At 37.1% G+C, this 16,935-nt stretch overlaps 1 protein-coding gene across 3 annotated transcripts in view; it reads left to right on the top strand.

The window, feature by feature from the left end:
- cntfr (ciliary neurotrophic factor receptor) overlaps positions 1–16,935 on the top strand; it is a 212,754-nt gene that overhangs the window by 104,027 nt on the left and 91,792 nt on the right. For all 3 annotated transcript variants that reach the window (XM_084934843.1, XM_084934842.1, XM_084934844.1), the window contains one exon: positions 11,276–11,509. In XM_084934843.1, the coding sequence (XP_084790969.1) occupies positions 11,276–11,509 (234 nt within the window). The remainder of the gene's footprint in view (positions 1–11,275; positions 11,510–16,935) is intronic.

Raw genomic sequence — 16,935 nt, 5'->3', positions numbered from 1 at the left:
AAATAACTTAGATGCATTCCACCTTCAAAAATATGCTGTTTGATAGTATGCTTTCTTACTTTTAACTTATTATTAACAATAACTTTTCCAAAGCCAAATTTTCATTCTTTACCTCTTCAAAGAATGTTTCTTGATCTCTGCAGCAGTTTTTTCAAGCTACACCTGCCTAGGAGCCGATTACAACCAAAGTTCAACAGGCTATTAACAACACCCTCTCATCTTTATTTCTTGCTGGGATGTCATCACGCTATTTATTATGTGGCAACGCGTGTTAATGTAGAGCAATATATAAACATAATTTGTTGTACATCAAGTTAGAACTTTAAACTATAAGTAGGCACTCATTAGAAACTTAGTTATTAAGGGGCATCAACATGGGAAGCGATTAGCAGTGATTTGGTAACCAGAGACTGTAGAAAATCAATGACATTCAGCGACTTTAAAGGTGGATGAGCAAAATAACTAGTGGCAAAATAAAGTGTACGGGATCTGAATTAAACATTTCAAAACCTTGAGGCAATTGATTTAAACAACTGCCAATGAGAGTGAAATACACTGCTGACTGACATATTACAGAATATAACAAAGATCTGTTACTGTAAATCTTTAAATAGAGGAGGATTATCTAGGCAAGCAAGTGGACCTTGGAAGGTCCACTACTGATCAGTCTAGTCAGATCTGTCAGTAACAAAGCTAATTGCTTCATGTGTGGGTGTCCCTTTAGGCTTTGTGCTCATGCTAAGTGTATATACACAGACAGACAGATAGATAAAACTGTCCTTGTTTCTGCACCACAGGGGAAATAAGAGTTTTACATTTCCCATCGTTGGAACTATCATAACTTTTTATCACATGCAATACACTTTTAGCTAAAATTTCCATGCCACTTCAGTTCCCTAGTCAAGGTCATGGTATATTTGCACAGTGTGCCAGTGATGAAGGCAGTAATTTTTGCTGATATTATCTTGGAACCCAGGAATTCTGTCATATATTACAGTCCATTAATTAAGACAGTCATTTCTCTATCCATCCCCCTCCCCCTGACTTCTCCATCTGAAACCTTTTCCTCCTCTAGCTGCCCTTCACCTCCCTTTTTACTTTATACTTCCTTTGCTAACTTCCAACACGTCCCCTTTCCTAAATCCTTTGGGGTGACTTTCTTTTTTCTGCCGTTATTTTCCTGTCTGTCTCACTCTCTTTCTCCATTTTATCATCCCCATCACCATATTCATTTCCCCCATATCTCTGTTTTACTCTCTTTCTTTCTTCTCTGTCTGTTTTTCACCAACTGGTTTTAATAAATGAATGTCTTGGTATTAGCACTGACCTTTTGAATTTGGCTCTTGGGGATGTTTTGGGTTATGTTAGCTATGTTATTAACCAAAAGGATTAGGGCTGTGAGGGAGGTTCCTGCTGGCTTATGTCTGATTAGTATTATCATTATTTCGTCTTGCCAATGGGAAGCAAGAAGAAATATTTATTAGATACACACTCAATTCTAAAAACAGATAATAAAAGTTTCTTTCCCCTTATCTAAGTTTACCATGATGCCACTGATGTTGCTCTTAATGCTATATTGGATGTATATCAGTCCCTAAAAGTAATTTTAATCCCATCACCTTAACTTTAGCCACAATAAAATCTGGTATGGAAATAAGCTTAAATGTCATTGAGAACAATAAAAAAAATCTGATATAAAATGTCATCAAATTTGTTTCTGGAGGGTAGAGTTAGGTGAAAGAATCACTTGAAACTATCAGAACAGGTTGAAACAATATGAATTAGATGTTGAGCATTGGTTTCTTGTTGATGTGGCAAAAAAGGAGAATACATTCATAATGGTAGACTACGACAGACACCTTTGGATTTGGACTCAAATACAGGAAAAAATATAAGAATAAACTTGAACCTTAAAATGGGAGATCAGGTGTCTCTGTTATGAACGACATGTACCCACTGATTAAAGTCTTGGTGTAAAACTGCCCTGATGGAAGTATTGTCTTGCTGGATGGAAAGTGTCACAAGGAGTCAGTGAACGGCTTAGGAAGTATGAAAATGATGCTATGATAAAAATCTATCTATCTCAATCTAACTTAACATTTAATGGAGAATTTGGACTGATGTGTTTGACGTAATTCAAAATTAAGAACAAATACAGTAATGCCATTTGAAGAAATGACGTAGCTCATTCGGAGGAGTTAAACATGTAGAATCAAAGCCAAAGTGCACTGAAGCTCTTCTGGCCCCGTGGTGGCCCAAAATCTTGTGCTTTTTTTTCATTCTTTTTTTTTTCCACTTAATCCAAAAAAGAAGAAGCTAAATGTATACGCCAAATAGAAGAAGGTGCATTTAAGCGATAACTCCACCTGTATAAAGTAAAAACAAAGAAACAAAAAAATAGACAGCTCTCAATTCTCTCTCACCGCTCAATTTTTTTTCTTTCTCTACCGCAAAACCTACAGATGTTTCTGATCAAAGCAGTGTTATCCAGCTGTCTCCCCCCTCAACCCCCCACCCCATCCCTGAAGCCAATTCTCAGGAATCTTTCTCCCATTCCTCATTTCATGACCTCTCTAATCCAGGCTTGTAAAATATTAACTGCCCTACTCAGTCTCAACAATTCATCCTCCCTCTTGTGCTGTACCCCTTTCCATCTAACGTCTCTCTACTCACCACCTCCCATTCCATCTCTCTTTCCCTGCACTTCCTCTCCTTTTTTACACACCCCACTTATTCTCTCTGGCTCCCAAGTTCCTCTCAGAACATAACCGTCTAAAACGTGAAGTATCAATTAACCCGGTTGCCTGCAAATCTTCCTGTCTTCTCCAGTGGATTTGGCAAGCCGGATGATGGGCAATGAACAGGCTGACACACATAAACACTCAGACACTCTACGTTTACTTGTGCAGTGGGGCCAAGATAAGATGGCAGGAAACAGGAAGTGGATTTATTTGAGCATTGGTGCCCTGACTCATAGACAGACATGCACAGAAAACACGCATACACACTCACATACAAACACTTACACAGCTGCAGCTGCCTCAGTGTTCACATAAAAGGAGAGGCAAATGCAGAGAGAGCGAGTGAATGTTAAGCTCTCCGTGGGAAAGAGAGACAGGAGAGGATAAAGTGATAACTTCATTCCAAGATGTTTGCGGAGGAAGTGTAAGTGTGAGAGTGTGTCTGTGGGTGCAGAAGTTGCATGTTCATGCATACTTGTGTAGAAGTGTGGACTGTATGCATCTGTGAGAAAAGTACCCATAGGTCTGTATCAACAGTACATCTGTATCAGTGCATTAATATGTGCATGACCGTGAAAGTGCCAACAGCAGTTTATTGCTGATAGTTATTATGTCATACAGCAGTTAATCAGATCTCTCTTTTATAAATTGCCAGGAGGATTTAGCATTTTGCTGCGTCATACCTCACAAAACATCTGAGGACCCTGCCTAACCAGCTGTGCCACATGCTGACTGAGGCAAGAAGATTTCAGTGTGCCTGTGAAAATGATTAGAAAACAGTATCTGCAGATGCAGAATACTGTATACAACTGTGATAAAAATAAAAAAAAATTAACATACATCGTAATTTTGAGCTTTAATGATTTCTTTGAACTTCCACTATTAGTGATATATGTGACAAAATCTGAAGGGAAGTAATATTTTTTTCAGTATTTGCAGTGTGTTTTTGATATAATCTGCGGAGAGTGTTTGTAGTTAAAATAAAATCCTGCGGCTTATTTGCACTGCAAATAAACAATTTTGTGGCAGACTTTGCAAAGCTGCTATCACTGTCAGCTTTGCAGACAGTGATAGCAACCTTGAGAGTAATTTTGTAAATAAACATGCTGTAAAGCCAAAAGTATTGCGAGTTTACTTCCAGTTTTGAAATGTGTTAGCCTTTCATTTGCCCTGTTCTCATTACAAAACATTTTTAGACACAAGGGTGTCTGTGCTAAGAGGAAATGCAATATCACATTCACTTAAAGCGAATGTGAAAAGAAACCTTGTGTCTGCAATGATTTTCTGTTTGGCCGTTTGTCTGGTTAAAATATATAAGCACATCATTAATGGCTAACCTTCTGACTTCTACCAGGATTTTTTTTTAATTTCAGCTTTAGAGCTTTTTCCACATAGAAAAATTAGACTTTTTTGCACTATTGAACATTATTTGCAAAGAAATAAGAACTCTGTGGCTTGAGGCTGTGTAATAATATGAAATAATTTTGGAAATGATTTTGAAAGCTCAGAGCCTGAGCTCACAAGGGTCCAATACAAAGACAAATGAAGGCCAAAAGTGGAGGAGGGGTGGTGGATCAGAGGGCCCTGAGCAACAGCCCAATCAGACATGAATAACCCATGTGTGAAATCATAAATAATTTACTGCGTATGCTTACTCTATCTGTCAGGACTAAACTTAGTAATTTACTGTTTATCTAACATACAACAGTATAATAAGTTTAAGGAAACTCAGTGAAGCTGATTCTAATAAAATATAGGAAAGTAGCAGACTTTTTTAAATGGTGGTTACATATTTTCATTTTCATTCCTGACCCTGTGTTATGTCAGATTTTACTAGTTTATAGTGAAAACATATATACATCTTGTAAAATCTGTCTAAAAATGTAGCAACAACACTGATGAAAAAAAGCTTGTAAAATTGAATATGAAATGTTTATTCAAGAACACGCGCTGGCAAGTCAGCAGAGATTTTTAAGCAAATCCGAGCTTCTGTCAAATATACTAGTTTTCAAGTTTTCCTTTTCAGTTAATGTGAAATTGCAGAAGAAGGGAAAAAAAAGTCTTTCTATTCTGAAAATAAGATCGATACTCACTATTCTTCCAATCACTGTTCAGCTGTGTGCATTTTATTTCTCTATATCAGTAGAATTGGCCCAGGCAGCATCAGCATGTGCAGCCACCGACTGAAAAAAATTGATCTTTTCAACCTAAACTGATAATTCTTCTGGGCTCTATCTCTGTGTGTCAGCCAATCCAACATTTTACTGTTGGACTTTCAAAAGGCATGGCTCCCCTTAGGCATACAAATGTGATTCACTGATAAATGTTCTAGTGAGTTACAGCCTGACTGGAAAGTGACAGAGTCACACAGTCTGATATGTACATGGCAATGAATCGACACAGAGGGCTGTGTGTACATGGAGAACTGCACATTGTCACGGAAAAATACAGCACGCGAGTGTGCATTGTTGTGGACACACAAACACAGAGAATATAAGTCTTTGGGATGGTAAATCAGAATGCCAGCGCTGAACTTCAATTTCATTTCACGCCGTTGCTGCGCAGTCACATCATAACTTACAGCTGGTTGCTCACAGACACACACTTTAAAAACACACATGTGTGCACAAGTAAAGTCACAGACACATAATGATAAGGAATCATCCTCATATATGACAACAACAAACTTTATTTATATAGCACATTTAAAAATCAGTGGTGTACCAAAGTGCTTAACATACAAAAGAGTAAGATGAAGTAACAGGGAGGATGAAGGCTATGGCAAAGAACCAGCATGGTAGCATGTTAAATGGCATTAAAACACAGAGGCAAAAGAAATGCATATAAAAGCATAAAAGAACAAAATATATAAAGGATAAAACAGTCAAAAGATTTTTGGCAAGATATTCTGTGTAATGAAACGCTAACATACACACACATGCTTACACAGTTGGTTCACCACAATCAAAATTCATCAGTATTCCAATCTAGTCAGAAGGGTGTTCATGATAGTTTAATGGCTTGTAGCCTTGGTTACAACATAAATCTGTGCATATGAGTCTGTGACAAGGTCAAACTGTTTACATGTGAGAATTTGTGTGTCCAATATGGCTGCTGCTCCACCAGCTCAGAGAATATACCAAACTGACTTCACTGCAAAGAGTGTATATCTTACTAACCCTTTTCCATACCATGTAAGCTGATCAACATTGTTTTTGAAACACTTTAAACTAACTAACTACAAATATGTTCTAATTAAAACCAGATTTTTAAAGTTGTACTTTCAAGTTTTATGCCATATGTGAGCTATTGCAAGTCTTTTACAGCATTAGTTCAGTTTAGCCTATAACCTCTGAACTACATTTGCAAAATCAAATTATTTGAAACCCTTTTCCAGCTCAGAAAACCTGATGAGAAGTTTATCCTCTAAGTCAATGGCTGCACTTCATCCAAAGACATTTGACAGCAGAGCATTAGAAAGGTATAACACTGGAACTTTATATTTGAACAAGTAATTCTAGCCATGTTTAATCAGCTAATCAAACAGCACGGCTGCTCTTACTCACAAATATCCTCAGTGGCACAAGTCTAATGATAATTTGCCTTTAATTGATCTTTCTGGTCAAATAATTATTAATCACGGTCTTAGGAATGAAGAGAATGAAGACAAGAATTGAAAAGGTGTCATTGCATTTCACATAAAGCAAACAATACAACACTGAGTCTTTGTGTGTCTTTGACTTTTTTCCCATAAAATGTAAATTTTTCTTCCAATAGTCTTAACTACATTTGTGCTTGCTTTAACCTTGGCCTGAACTACTATATTTGAACACTGTTTGTGTGTATGTGTGTGTGTGCATCCCAAGTGTATAATCTTATTTGAGGTCACTTTTTTCATGATCACTGTGTGTATGAACTAGGATTGTGGTATGGCAGTTTCATGCATAGCAACAGTGGAAACACAATCAGATACTTACGATTAAACATTAGCAGTTTCATGATCATTGATGTGCATGTATTATCTTAAATGTTGTGATAGAATGCAAAGCTGTGCATATATATCTTCTTTACTTCTGAACTGCATGTTAGATTTAAAATACATTTAAAAGTAACAAATTAATAACCTTAAGAATCGTTGTAATTTACAATAATGAAAAAATTCTATATGTACTATATTTTCTTAAACATTTATTGTGTTAGAATCCTAGTGTTATGCACTTGCCGTTGCACAAGTTTCTGTACACATGCTAATGTACATGTATATACATCACTATAAGTTAATCTGCCTGTGTTTGTTTATGTGGGCTCGTTGCTTATGTTGGTTTAGTAAACAGCTCATGGAGTTAGATGTACAGCCAGTTGCTTTTTGGGTTTCTCTGAATGTGCTTGTTTTTCTTTAAATAGCCCCTGGACAGCAATACTGGATTGTCTTGCAGGTCTTAGCCAAAATATGACATTATGCTGGCTCTTTATCGTTAAATCGTAATATACTGAAAACATCACAGGACTGCATAAGAACTGCAATGCCCTCAGTGCAGAATCCCACATTCAATGCAAAGTTCAAGTTTCCTGGCAAGAAAAAAAATGTTGAGAAACTAGCCTTCCCTTGGGCCGTGATGGTGTGGTGTACGTGCGGGTGCACACACATTGAAAGAAACTTACCACATTACATTTCCAAGCATTTCAAATGTAATATATGTGGTATTTTTTAAAACCCTGAACTTGTGACTTGAATTATGCATTCACTGTTTTGTTTGTTTTACTTTTAAGCTGTGGTGTAACTTTTTTTTAGGTTGCGCTTGATGTTTGTGTTGTTGGTGGTGGTAAGCATGAAAAATAGCAGATGAAATGACATTAAATCATGAATATAATGCTAGCAGCATGCCATTGACATGGTTCATTTTTGGACTCTGGTGTTTCAACTTGAAAGGAGAGAAAGAAAAAAAAAACTCGCACTAATATAATTCATCAGATTGAATCCTGTTTTTAGTTCCAAAATTGTGTACTTTTGGTTGCTAGATGAGAGGTTTTGGAGGTAGTCAATAAATGATCTTTTCTTAAGGCTCCAGGGTAGTTATAAGCTCTGTATATACTTAGGCAGTCTCAACTGGCTTCAAACTAAATGAAAAGAATAATAAGTAAAATTAGTAACACTAAATCTTTGTGAAGGACATTTGTGGTTCATATTCTCATTTAGCAGAGAAAACCAGTGTTCTACCACTGCGTAAAGTGCCCTGTCTATTACCAAGAGAACAATAGCACTTGAGTTGAATGCCATTATGGTTATTAGGCCTGCTTGTCTAGATGGTCATGAGGCATGAGGACATTATGCAGGGCAGTCTACGTATACGCGAGTGAGTACATGATTGTAATCATAAGTATCTGCTTGTGTTTCCACTGTTGCTATAAGGTGTATTATGCATGAGTGGCATGTTAGAAGACTACTGATCACTGATATACCATGAATGAATACTGAAGTTTCAACACAATTCAAATGGCATGTAAGTGAGCAGCATCAAGGTCAGAGGGAGCGAAAGTAATGGAGAGGAGAGAGCAAAAGATGAGCAATGAGATATACAGAGGGGGCACAAGATAAGAGAGACACAGTGAGAATAACTCTCAGAAGGATAAACAAAAGCAGACACAGAGGTAACAGCAAGCATCCCTACAGCAGATAGTAGTACTACAGCATGGAGGGCTCACGGACATTATCATATGTTGATTTTTGGTATATTAAGACTCCATAAGACCATTTTATCTGTGCAACTGGAGCTTGTATGACTGAAGGACGAAGCTTAAAATCCTGATAAAGTTAATTCTCTGGTGCCATAAACTACACAAGTTATCCAAACTGTTCAAGTGGATTAAATGTAACTTCAGTAATATGAATTCACACTTGATTTAATACCACATTGAACATTTTTAATCCTTAAATATTTAGCAGAACACTCTGTGTTTATCAGCCCCCAGCTGAGAATAGTCAGTAGTTATAACTGTACCAGCTGAGGACGTTTTTAACTCTGTCTTGGAAACTGTGACTTCTTGATGAGTGGGAAGTATAGCGACACAAAGCAACGAGGAGAAAAATCTTTCAGGTTATCTGAATAAGTTTAACTAAGATGAATCAACAGGAATCAACAGCTTGAATGCACTGAGCCCAGAAAATATAATTCTGGTACACACTGGACACTGTTTGTGAATCGTCATCAGCTAACAGGACAAGTTGAAGTTCAAAGCAGGTCATTGATACAGGCAGATGGCAGGGAGTGACACATAGACAAGGGTGGAGGATGAACGATAAAGATAGAGACTGACACAGAGAGTGAGAGGAGAGGAGGAGAGTGTTGATAGGACAGAAGAAAGACAAGGAGAAGTGAGAGGACAAAATGAAATGGAGAGAGATGGAGAGGGAGCAAAGGCTAAAGATGTGACTGGATATTTGAAAGGACTGAGGCAGTGAGAAGGTGATGTAACCTGAGAAGATACAAAGGATTGGATGGGGCATTGAGGGGGACAGGAGAGGTTAAAGAATCATTGCTGTACATAGACGGGTACTGACCTTCACAAAAACAAGAAATGCTAAGTGCAAAAACTTTGTGAGGGGTAAGCTCTCGCCAGGGACGTCATTTTTCTTTCAGCTACTAATAACAACTTCTTTCTGATGAAATCAGTTGGATGACATTCATGACTTTCCACTTCTATTCTATTAACAACTCAGTGTCAGTGTTCAAATCAGTTTTGAAATGACTTCTGTGCCTTTGATAAGTAAGAATTACTATTACAAGTTACCAGTAATCACACAATATATTCTGCAGTTAGTTGGTTTGAAAGCGCAATGAATGACCACTGACTTAAAATTCAAGGTCTCTACTCTTCTCTTCTCTTCCTTGTCACATGAAGCACCAGGGCACCAGCATCATCATCAAAGCTAACATCAAAGTCAAACTTTAAGGTTTATGCTAAGATGCAAATAGCTTTTTATGTAAATAAAGTCACACAAACTTGTTCAAAGTAAGTTGACAGAGAAGGAGATCAAAGGAATTGGCATTTCTTGCCACTGACATGCATATGCACACACATTATTTGGTAAATTTGGAGGGCGAGCATGGAGATGGCTCGGGCGGACAGCAGAAGAAAAAAAAGTGATAATAATAGAAAAAAAATGAAGATGGCATGAATCACAGAGAATTACAAAAAGAAAGGGTTAGTGAGGGGTAATGAACGGTGGAATGGAAGACGAAGAGAACAAACAGCGTTGGGTTAATGTTAATGGGGACAAGGATCTTGTCCCCATTAAATATAGATGGCTCTGTTATGGGACATGAAATATACATGAAACACTGGGTTGACATCTGTATCAGCTGTGTTAAGAAGCATGTCTGAGTAGATTGAGAGATGGAAGCTAGCTCAAGTGAAAAAAAAGGCATTGTGGTGAGAAACAAAGGTGGGTGGGGAGAGACACACAAAGAAAAAGTCAAGGAAAGAGACATCAGACCAAGACAAGGATCTTGACAGCATTTGATCTACAGCCAGTAGAGGCAGCCCCCCCCCCCCCCCCGTTCATAGAAGAGGGCTTTTACAGAGATGGAGATCAATATTTTATTGTTGTTTCTTGTTGTGCTGTTGATCCCCAGTGTTAAGTGTTAATCTGAGGTCTTCAGTCTCTGTGGTCGTGGCATGCCCCATGAGGCTTATCAACACAACAGGGCTACTAACCCCAGTGTTTGGCGAGAACACCCATTAGGCTCACATATAACCCCTAACCCTGGAGGTCACAGACCCAACTACTTTCCTGACTGGGCATTGCTGTTAGTTAACAGAAGGCTAAAGGCATCAACGAAAAGACACGTCAGAATCGACTTTCTCTTTCAAAATTTGATAGAAATAGTCACAGAAAGTTGTTTGTGTTCATGGACATGATTTGGGGTTTTATTTGTCAGTCCCCACATTTTTGAAATATATTTCAATTATAAATCACAATGTATTGTTTGTCTGTAGCAGAAATGTTGTCAAGAGCTTTCTGCGGGGATGTGTCAGTCTGCCAATCAGGAAATTGAGCTGTGAAATAGCAACTGTTATATTTTTGCCCAAACCATCTTTTTCCAAACCTAACTAGGTAGTGTTTAATACCTAAACCTAACTGGAACATTTTAAAAGCATAATGCAATTGAGTTGTGAAAATCTGTCCCTTAAGGTACCGTTTCTGACGGGAGCAGCAAAATGATTCATGTCACTGCCAAAATTTGAAACTTTGTTCCATAAAGTAGAAAATATATTTTTTGTGTACACAAATAAACATATATGAAAGCGATTTAGAGAGAGAATTAGTGTCCAGAAACACACACACACAGAAAAAACAACAAAAGAATAAGAATAGATTAATTGGAAGTGTGTTGAATCCTGAATTGGAAGTCTGTGTTCAGTTGCCAAGGGCCAACATGCACACAGGGCAGTAATTACACTGCACAGATATTTTAGTGGTTATTAGCTGTTGCTATCACCAGCACTTAATCATTGTCTCTGTCTCTTTTTAGCTGATAGGATCCAGTATGGACGAATAGGCAGTGATGTCACCATGCAGTGTGGCTCCCTGGACAATGATGCATCAGTATCATGGAAGATGAATGGGACATATGTGAAGGCCCAGCACAGTCTAGAAGGCCCCAGACTGATCCTGACTAACGTGTCCCTGAACCATACTGGACTCTACACCTGTTTTCAGAAGCAAGATGATGACAAACATGAAGCCATCTTTCTCCAAATTGGAAGTAAGTACAGTAGCTTACTTCCAATAGGAAGGGCGCATTTGCCCTCTAAGTGTTAAGGATGAGACATGACACATTTTTAATCATCCCGAAGGGAAAGTGAGTGATTGCAGGCATAAGATGGAAAGACAAAAGGTGAATAAAATAAGAAAGTAGTAAAATAAAATAAGCTACTCTTGATGCCATTGGGATGTCAACAAAAAACAAAGAAAAAAAACCCCAACAACATAGAAACAAGTATGACACTGCTGATAATTTCAAAAGTAATCTGATAAAAATGTGATAAAAATAATGGCTATAGATGCCCTGCTTAGTCTTACTTCAGCTATGTTTAAGTAGCTTTCTGTGTAATGTAAAATTACTCAAGAAAGTAACAAGATGGTAAAATGTACACATAAATGAGAATTGTGAAGAATCCTAAAATATAAACTTCTTTAACACACGGTGAGTCTGTTACTATTTTTGTCGTTGTTGAGGGCTGTCTCTTAACAAACTGAATTAAGTCAATTAGCTTAACCTTATTAGCGCTAGCTGTCATTAATGCTTATATTTTATGTCTCCATGGAAAAAAGTTTTGTTGTTCCATTAAGAATTTATAACTAAATGTATGATACCATTCTGTCAATATACAGCATCAAATAATGAAGAAACAAGTACATTTTATGTCTTTAACACATTTAAAACCAAATGACTTTGAATTATATTACTACTATTACTACTACTAATAACAATGATAATCAGTACAAATAAAAAATCATGCTACATACATTCAAACCAACAGCAACCCTAACCCTCCAACCACAATTCCAACTTCAGCTGCTTCCAAAGCTTGACAAATATGTCTAAATATGTGATCAGCTTAGACTGAAAGATAGTCACAGTCGATGCTTGTGATATCATTTGTGATATCATTCCAGTCTTAGTGGAATCACAGTAGAGGCCCTTTTGAAATAAGCTTTGACTGCGGGATGGTCAGAGCTTATAAAACCTGCGACCATCCCTGCAATCAACTGTGTCTAAAGACTGAGGAATATTACTTAAGAAGCTGAATCCATTCTATTGACTAGTCACAGGTCCTGATGTTATGACTTTGTATTAACGACTGTGAGGGTCAACATACAGCTGGCTACCAAATTTCCAGATTCTTTTTGTTCCATGCAAAGTGAGCACTTCAGCTAAATGACAATTTTAATAGTACGCTGTAATGTTTGAGGGGCTGTTTCATTCAAATTTTAAATGCCAATATAAAACTTGAATTGTTGTGATAACAATCTTTACAGTAGATCTGCTGCCAGCTGACCAGTTCTTATGAATAGCTGTTAAAATTATATTTGGTCTATTTCCTGTTATGGTGTGCATAATCGTAATAATCATACGAAAAGTAAATGATGTCACTTTTAATGGACTGCCATGAGGGTTTGTGAGTTGGCATTGGCCTCATTTTAAATCCATTATTTTCATGGTGAAAGTTTTATGCACTTATTCTTTGCATAATAAGTGTGTTGGATGGAGTGGTAAATGGCAAGAAGATGACTTGAATGAAATTGCCTTTGTTATAAATTGCTTTATTGACTAAGCTGAACAGTTTATATGACAATGAAAAGAAGAACCCCAGAAGTAATTTCATTAGTTGGTCTCTATATAAGTTAAACGTTAATCTTAGTACATGCTTTTTGTGTGGTATACTGGTATAGCTTACAGGATGTCCAAATATTTGAATGTTTATAAATGTTAATAATGATTTTAATGACAAGCGATTTCTCTAACCAGCAGATTAGCGTTCTGCCTTATTTATAATACATCACATAACTTATTCACAGTTATTATATTTATCATCCTCCATCCATTAGCTTGGCTGTTATTTTTGAATTCATCTGTCACTGCAGTTCTGCCTCATGACAGATTGAATGTCAATCTTAAATGACAGATTGAATAAAAACAATGTTCAGTCAACAGTGAATTATTATCTACTTACTGTAGTTAAAATATAAAAAAAAAAGCAGGGACATTATCTCTGCTGGGCAGTGTTTGTTCACATGAAAATGATCACTCTCTGTCTTCCCTCCTTTTCAGTCTGTTAGTAGTAAAAGGAATAGACAACATTTTAAATTAAATTTTTTACAGAAATCACACTGTAGCTGCAAGAAGGCTAGAGAGTGAAATTAAATATCTTCTTGGCATCAGTCACAGTAGGCTTCTTCAGAACGGTGGCAAATTTTGATACACAGCACATGATTCATCACTCCAGGGGGGGGAATAGCCCATACAGCGTTCATCTTTCCGACACTCTTGTGTTATTGAGTCCACCACAACTCTATTTTTGAGAAAAGCAAATTGAAAGACAGGTCGACCGGTTCATTTATCTCATTTGTGCCAGGTGAAATGTTAAAATGTCTTTCGTGAATCATGCATACAAATAACCGATCCAAAAAAACAAACAAATAAAATAAATAAACACTCAACGGTTAAAGATATTTTTGAAAAAGCGGTCAGCTCACGTCCCCTTTAGCTAAACAGTAAACCATGCCAGTATGATTCCATCCACTTGTCAACAGAACCAATAGAGGCCAAACACACAACCCATCAAGATTTTATCCCAGTGCTGATGTTAAATGTTACATTTCCAAGCAAATGTTTGATGAATGAGACTATATGAGCGCATGACAGTTTGGTTAATCATATCAGCAGTGATGAATTACACAATGCTGAAGTAATACTGATTTAATGACTTTTATGTTATGGCAAATTATGTCAGCGGGGGGAATGATGCAATTCACAAACAGGCCAGGATATGTGTGTATGTTTAGGTATGCATAAAACAGAGAGAGAGAGAGAGAGAGAGCGAGCCTTAGACGGACAGATGGAAACAGTATCTGTGTGCAAACACATGTGAAAGACTGGAGCTGCTTTTCTGCTATCAAAATGACACTTTGTGTGTGAGAGACAAACAGAGTTTTATTTTATTCATTCATCAAGGGTCAGATCCTACTTTGCTAACCTACTTTTAGCACTGAATCTAACTGTCTCAATAACAGTCTGTGATTTTATGACACGTTCAAGATACGCTGGGGTGGCAGCAACTGTAACTCTGCATTGCTAAATCTCTTCTGTCTGTGTTTTATTGTCTGTTATGACTGCGACTTTGTTTTCTGGCTACATTTTTTTTTCATTATGTTAACTGCCACCTACAAAACTTTAAGTGTTGTGCAGCTACAGTGATAATGACATCATGACAGGCTACACTTGTTCTGATTACCATCATGATGGTAGTTTGATTTTATGCAGCGTTTATTACTTACACTGGGGGCTTGTTATGTTTCACACAGATAGAAGTGTTATCAGGAGAATAGCACAGACCCATCTGTTTATGCTTTTTAGTTTTTCTCCTTCACTCTGTGTCTCTGTCTCTCAAACTTTTTTGATTATCTCTCATCTTTCTTATCTTGCCTTTCGTTATTCGTCATGCGTATGTGTGCGTGTGTAAAGCAACCTTGTATGACGTCCTTATTTTCCCACTCTTTCTAGCATCCATCTATCTACGCCAGCTTTTTCATTTGTGTTAGGCAGCATCGCTTGGCTTTGTGTTTACACTGGTTTGCATTAGGAACACTAGTGTTATGCTATGTGTGTATGCGCGCTTGGTCCACCTTCACACCGAATTTATGGACTGTGTCAACATAATGTTAGCACAAGGAGACAGCACTTGTTTGTGTTGAGTTTCATGTGGAAATATAGTGCTGCTTTGATGTCTGTTTCTTTTCCCATTTGTATTATTTCACCACTGTATATAACTGTTAGTTTACATTCTCTCTGTTACTTTGTTTTAAAAACTGTCCATCTCCTCATCCACACGCATAAACAGAGAGACACACAAGGAAACTTCAGCACCCAAGTACTCAGTGACGTCTTTAGACTGTATCTTCAGAACAAGACGTGATGTTAACTGGTAAAGGGGGTAACATAAAGCTGGTAAAATAAAAAGTGACATATGGCTTAAAAAAATACAATAGAAAATGAAAGAGTACACCCAGTAAAATTTCATTATAATTTAATTAGCAAGCGGTCATAAAACACTGAAGCGCTTGTGGGATAGTGCATCATTTGCTGTCACAACAGTGAAGTTATTGCTGTCCTCCTCTTCTCTGGCTTTGTCCATTCTTGTATGTATTGCTGTTTTTCAATGACCGTCAGCTAAACAATTTATAGTATAGCAAGATGAGCTGCACCCAACCAGTTATTAAGCCTCCCAGCAAACACAGCATTAACAGCATAGCATCATATATCCAGCCACTCACCTGTCAGCTGCATTATACTGCTAGTGAGAACCAGCTGCACTTTATGCAAGTTTTAGACATAGTCTATGTGCAACTTGGTTATATCACAAAGAAATAACTTAAAGTTTACATCTTCTGCAAAAGGATGTTCCATGGTTAAAATATGTCAGGGAGCTGGAGGAAAGTACAGAAGGACCTTTTCTTTAGGGAAACATTTTACATATGATAGCATACAAGTCAATTTCACTGAAAGCTCTACTACATGATGATAACTCTTTGAAAAATGTTTGTATTGACTTAGTTCAGATGTAACAACTAGATAAACTCATCTGTTCAATTGAAGTACTTAATGTACAGTGTGACGGTTAATTACTGAGGCTTATTTTGTAGGAAACATGAGTACCTGAGGAAAAAAAGTTTTATTTAACCCTCCACACTCCAACAGAATTCTACTAAAATGTTCTTGACAATTTTGAAGAAAAGGGAGAAACTGGTGAATATTATAAACACTCATATTTAGCCAAAAAAAAAGCTTAAAGAATTTACAGAAATCTGCTTATTTATTCCTTATATTATTGAAATTATCTATTGCCAGCAGGATTACACATGTAAATCTTCCATCTGTGCACAGCTGACAACTAGTCGGCTAAAACAACAACAAATTGTTTTAAGATAAAGTTAGACTCAAGTGTTTAGAAAGTCATACTGTGAGAGTCTGATGATGCTAGCTTTATTTCAGATAAAGTGTTATTGACAACAGCTAAGTCTGGCAAAAACAACCAACCTTACTGACAAAAAAGTTCGGGATATCCTCAACACTTCACAGACTGGTCGATCAATGTCAGACTTCTTTCACAAAGTTTTATAGACTCAGATGCTACAGATGAACAGAAGCACTTGAGGTGACTTGGGAGTAAACATAAAAAAGGGGTTGTTATGGGATACAGAGGGTTAAATATATAGTGTAAAACATATATAACGTGCGAATGTAATCAAAGTTTTGAGCTATTTTTTTAAATTATTATTATTACCAGAAAAAGTTCACCGAAAAAAAATCATCCGACGTATGTAAACCACCTCTTCACCAAATGCAGTGGCAATGAATAAATTCTGAATGATGGGCATTTAAGAGACTGACAGTCAGAAACCCCAGTT

The sequence above is a fragment of the Perissodus microlepis genome, chromosome 7 (assembly GCF_051167445.1).
Source record: "Perissodus microlepis isolate ML-2025 ecotype Zambia chromosome 7, ASM5116744v1, whole genome shotgun sequence".
In the NCBI taxonomy this organism is placed as follows: domain Eukaryota; kingdom Metazoa; phylum Chordata; class Actinopteri; order Cichliformes; family Cichlidae; genus Perissodus; species Perissodus microlepis.
The sequence above is the reverse complement of the archived record's forward strand: the minus strand, read 5'-3'. Positions and strand labels throughout refer to the sequence as shown.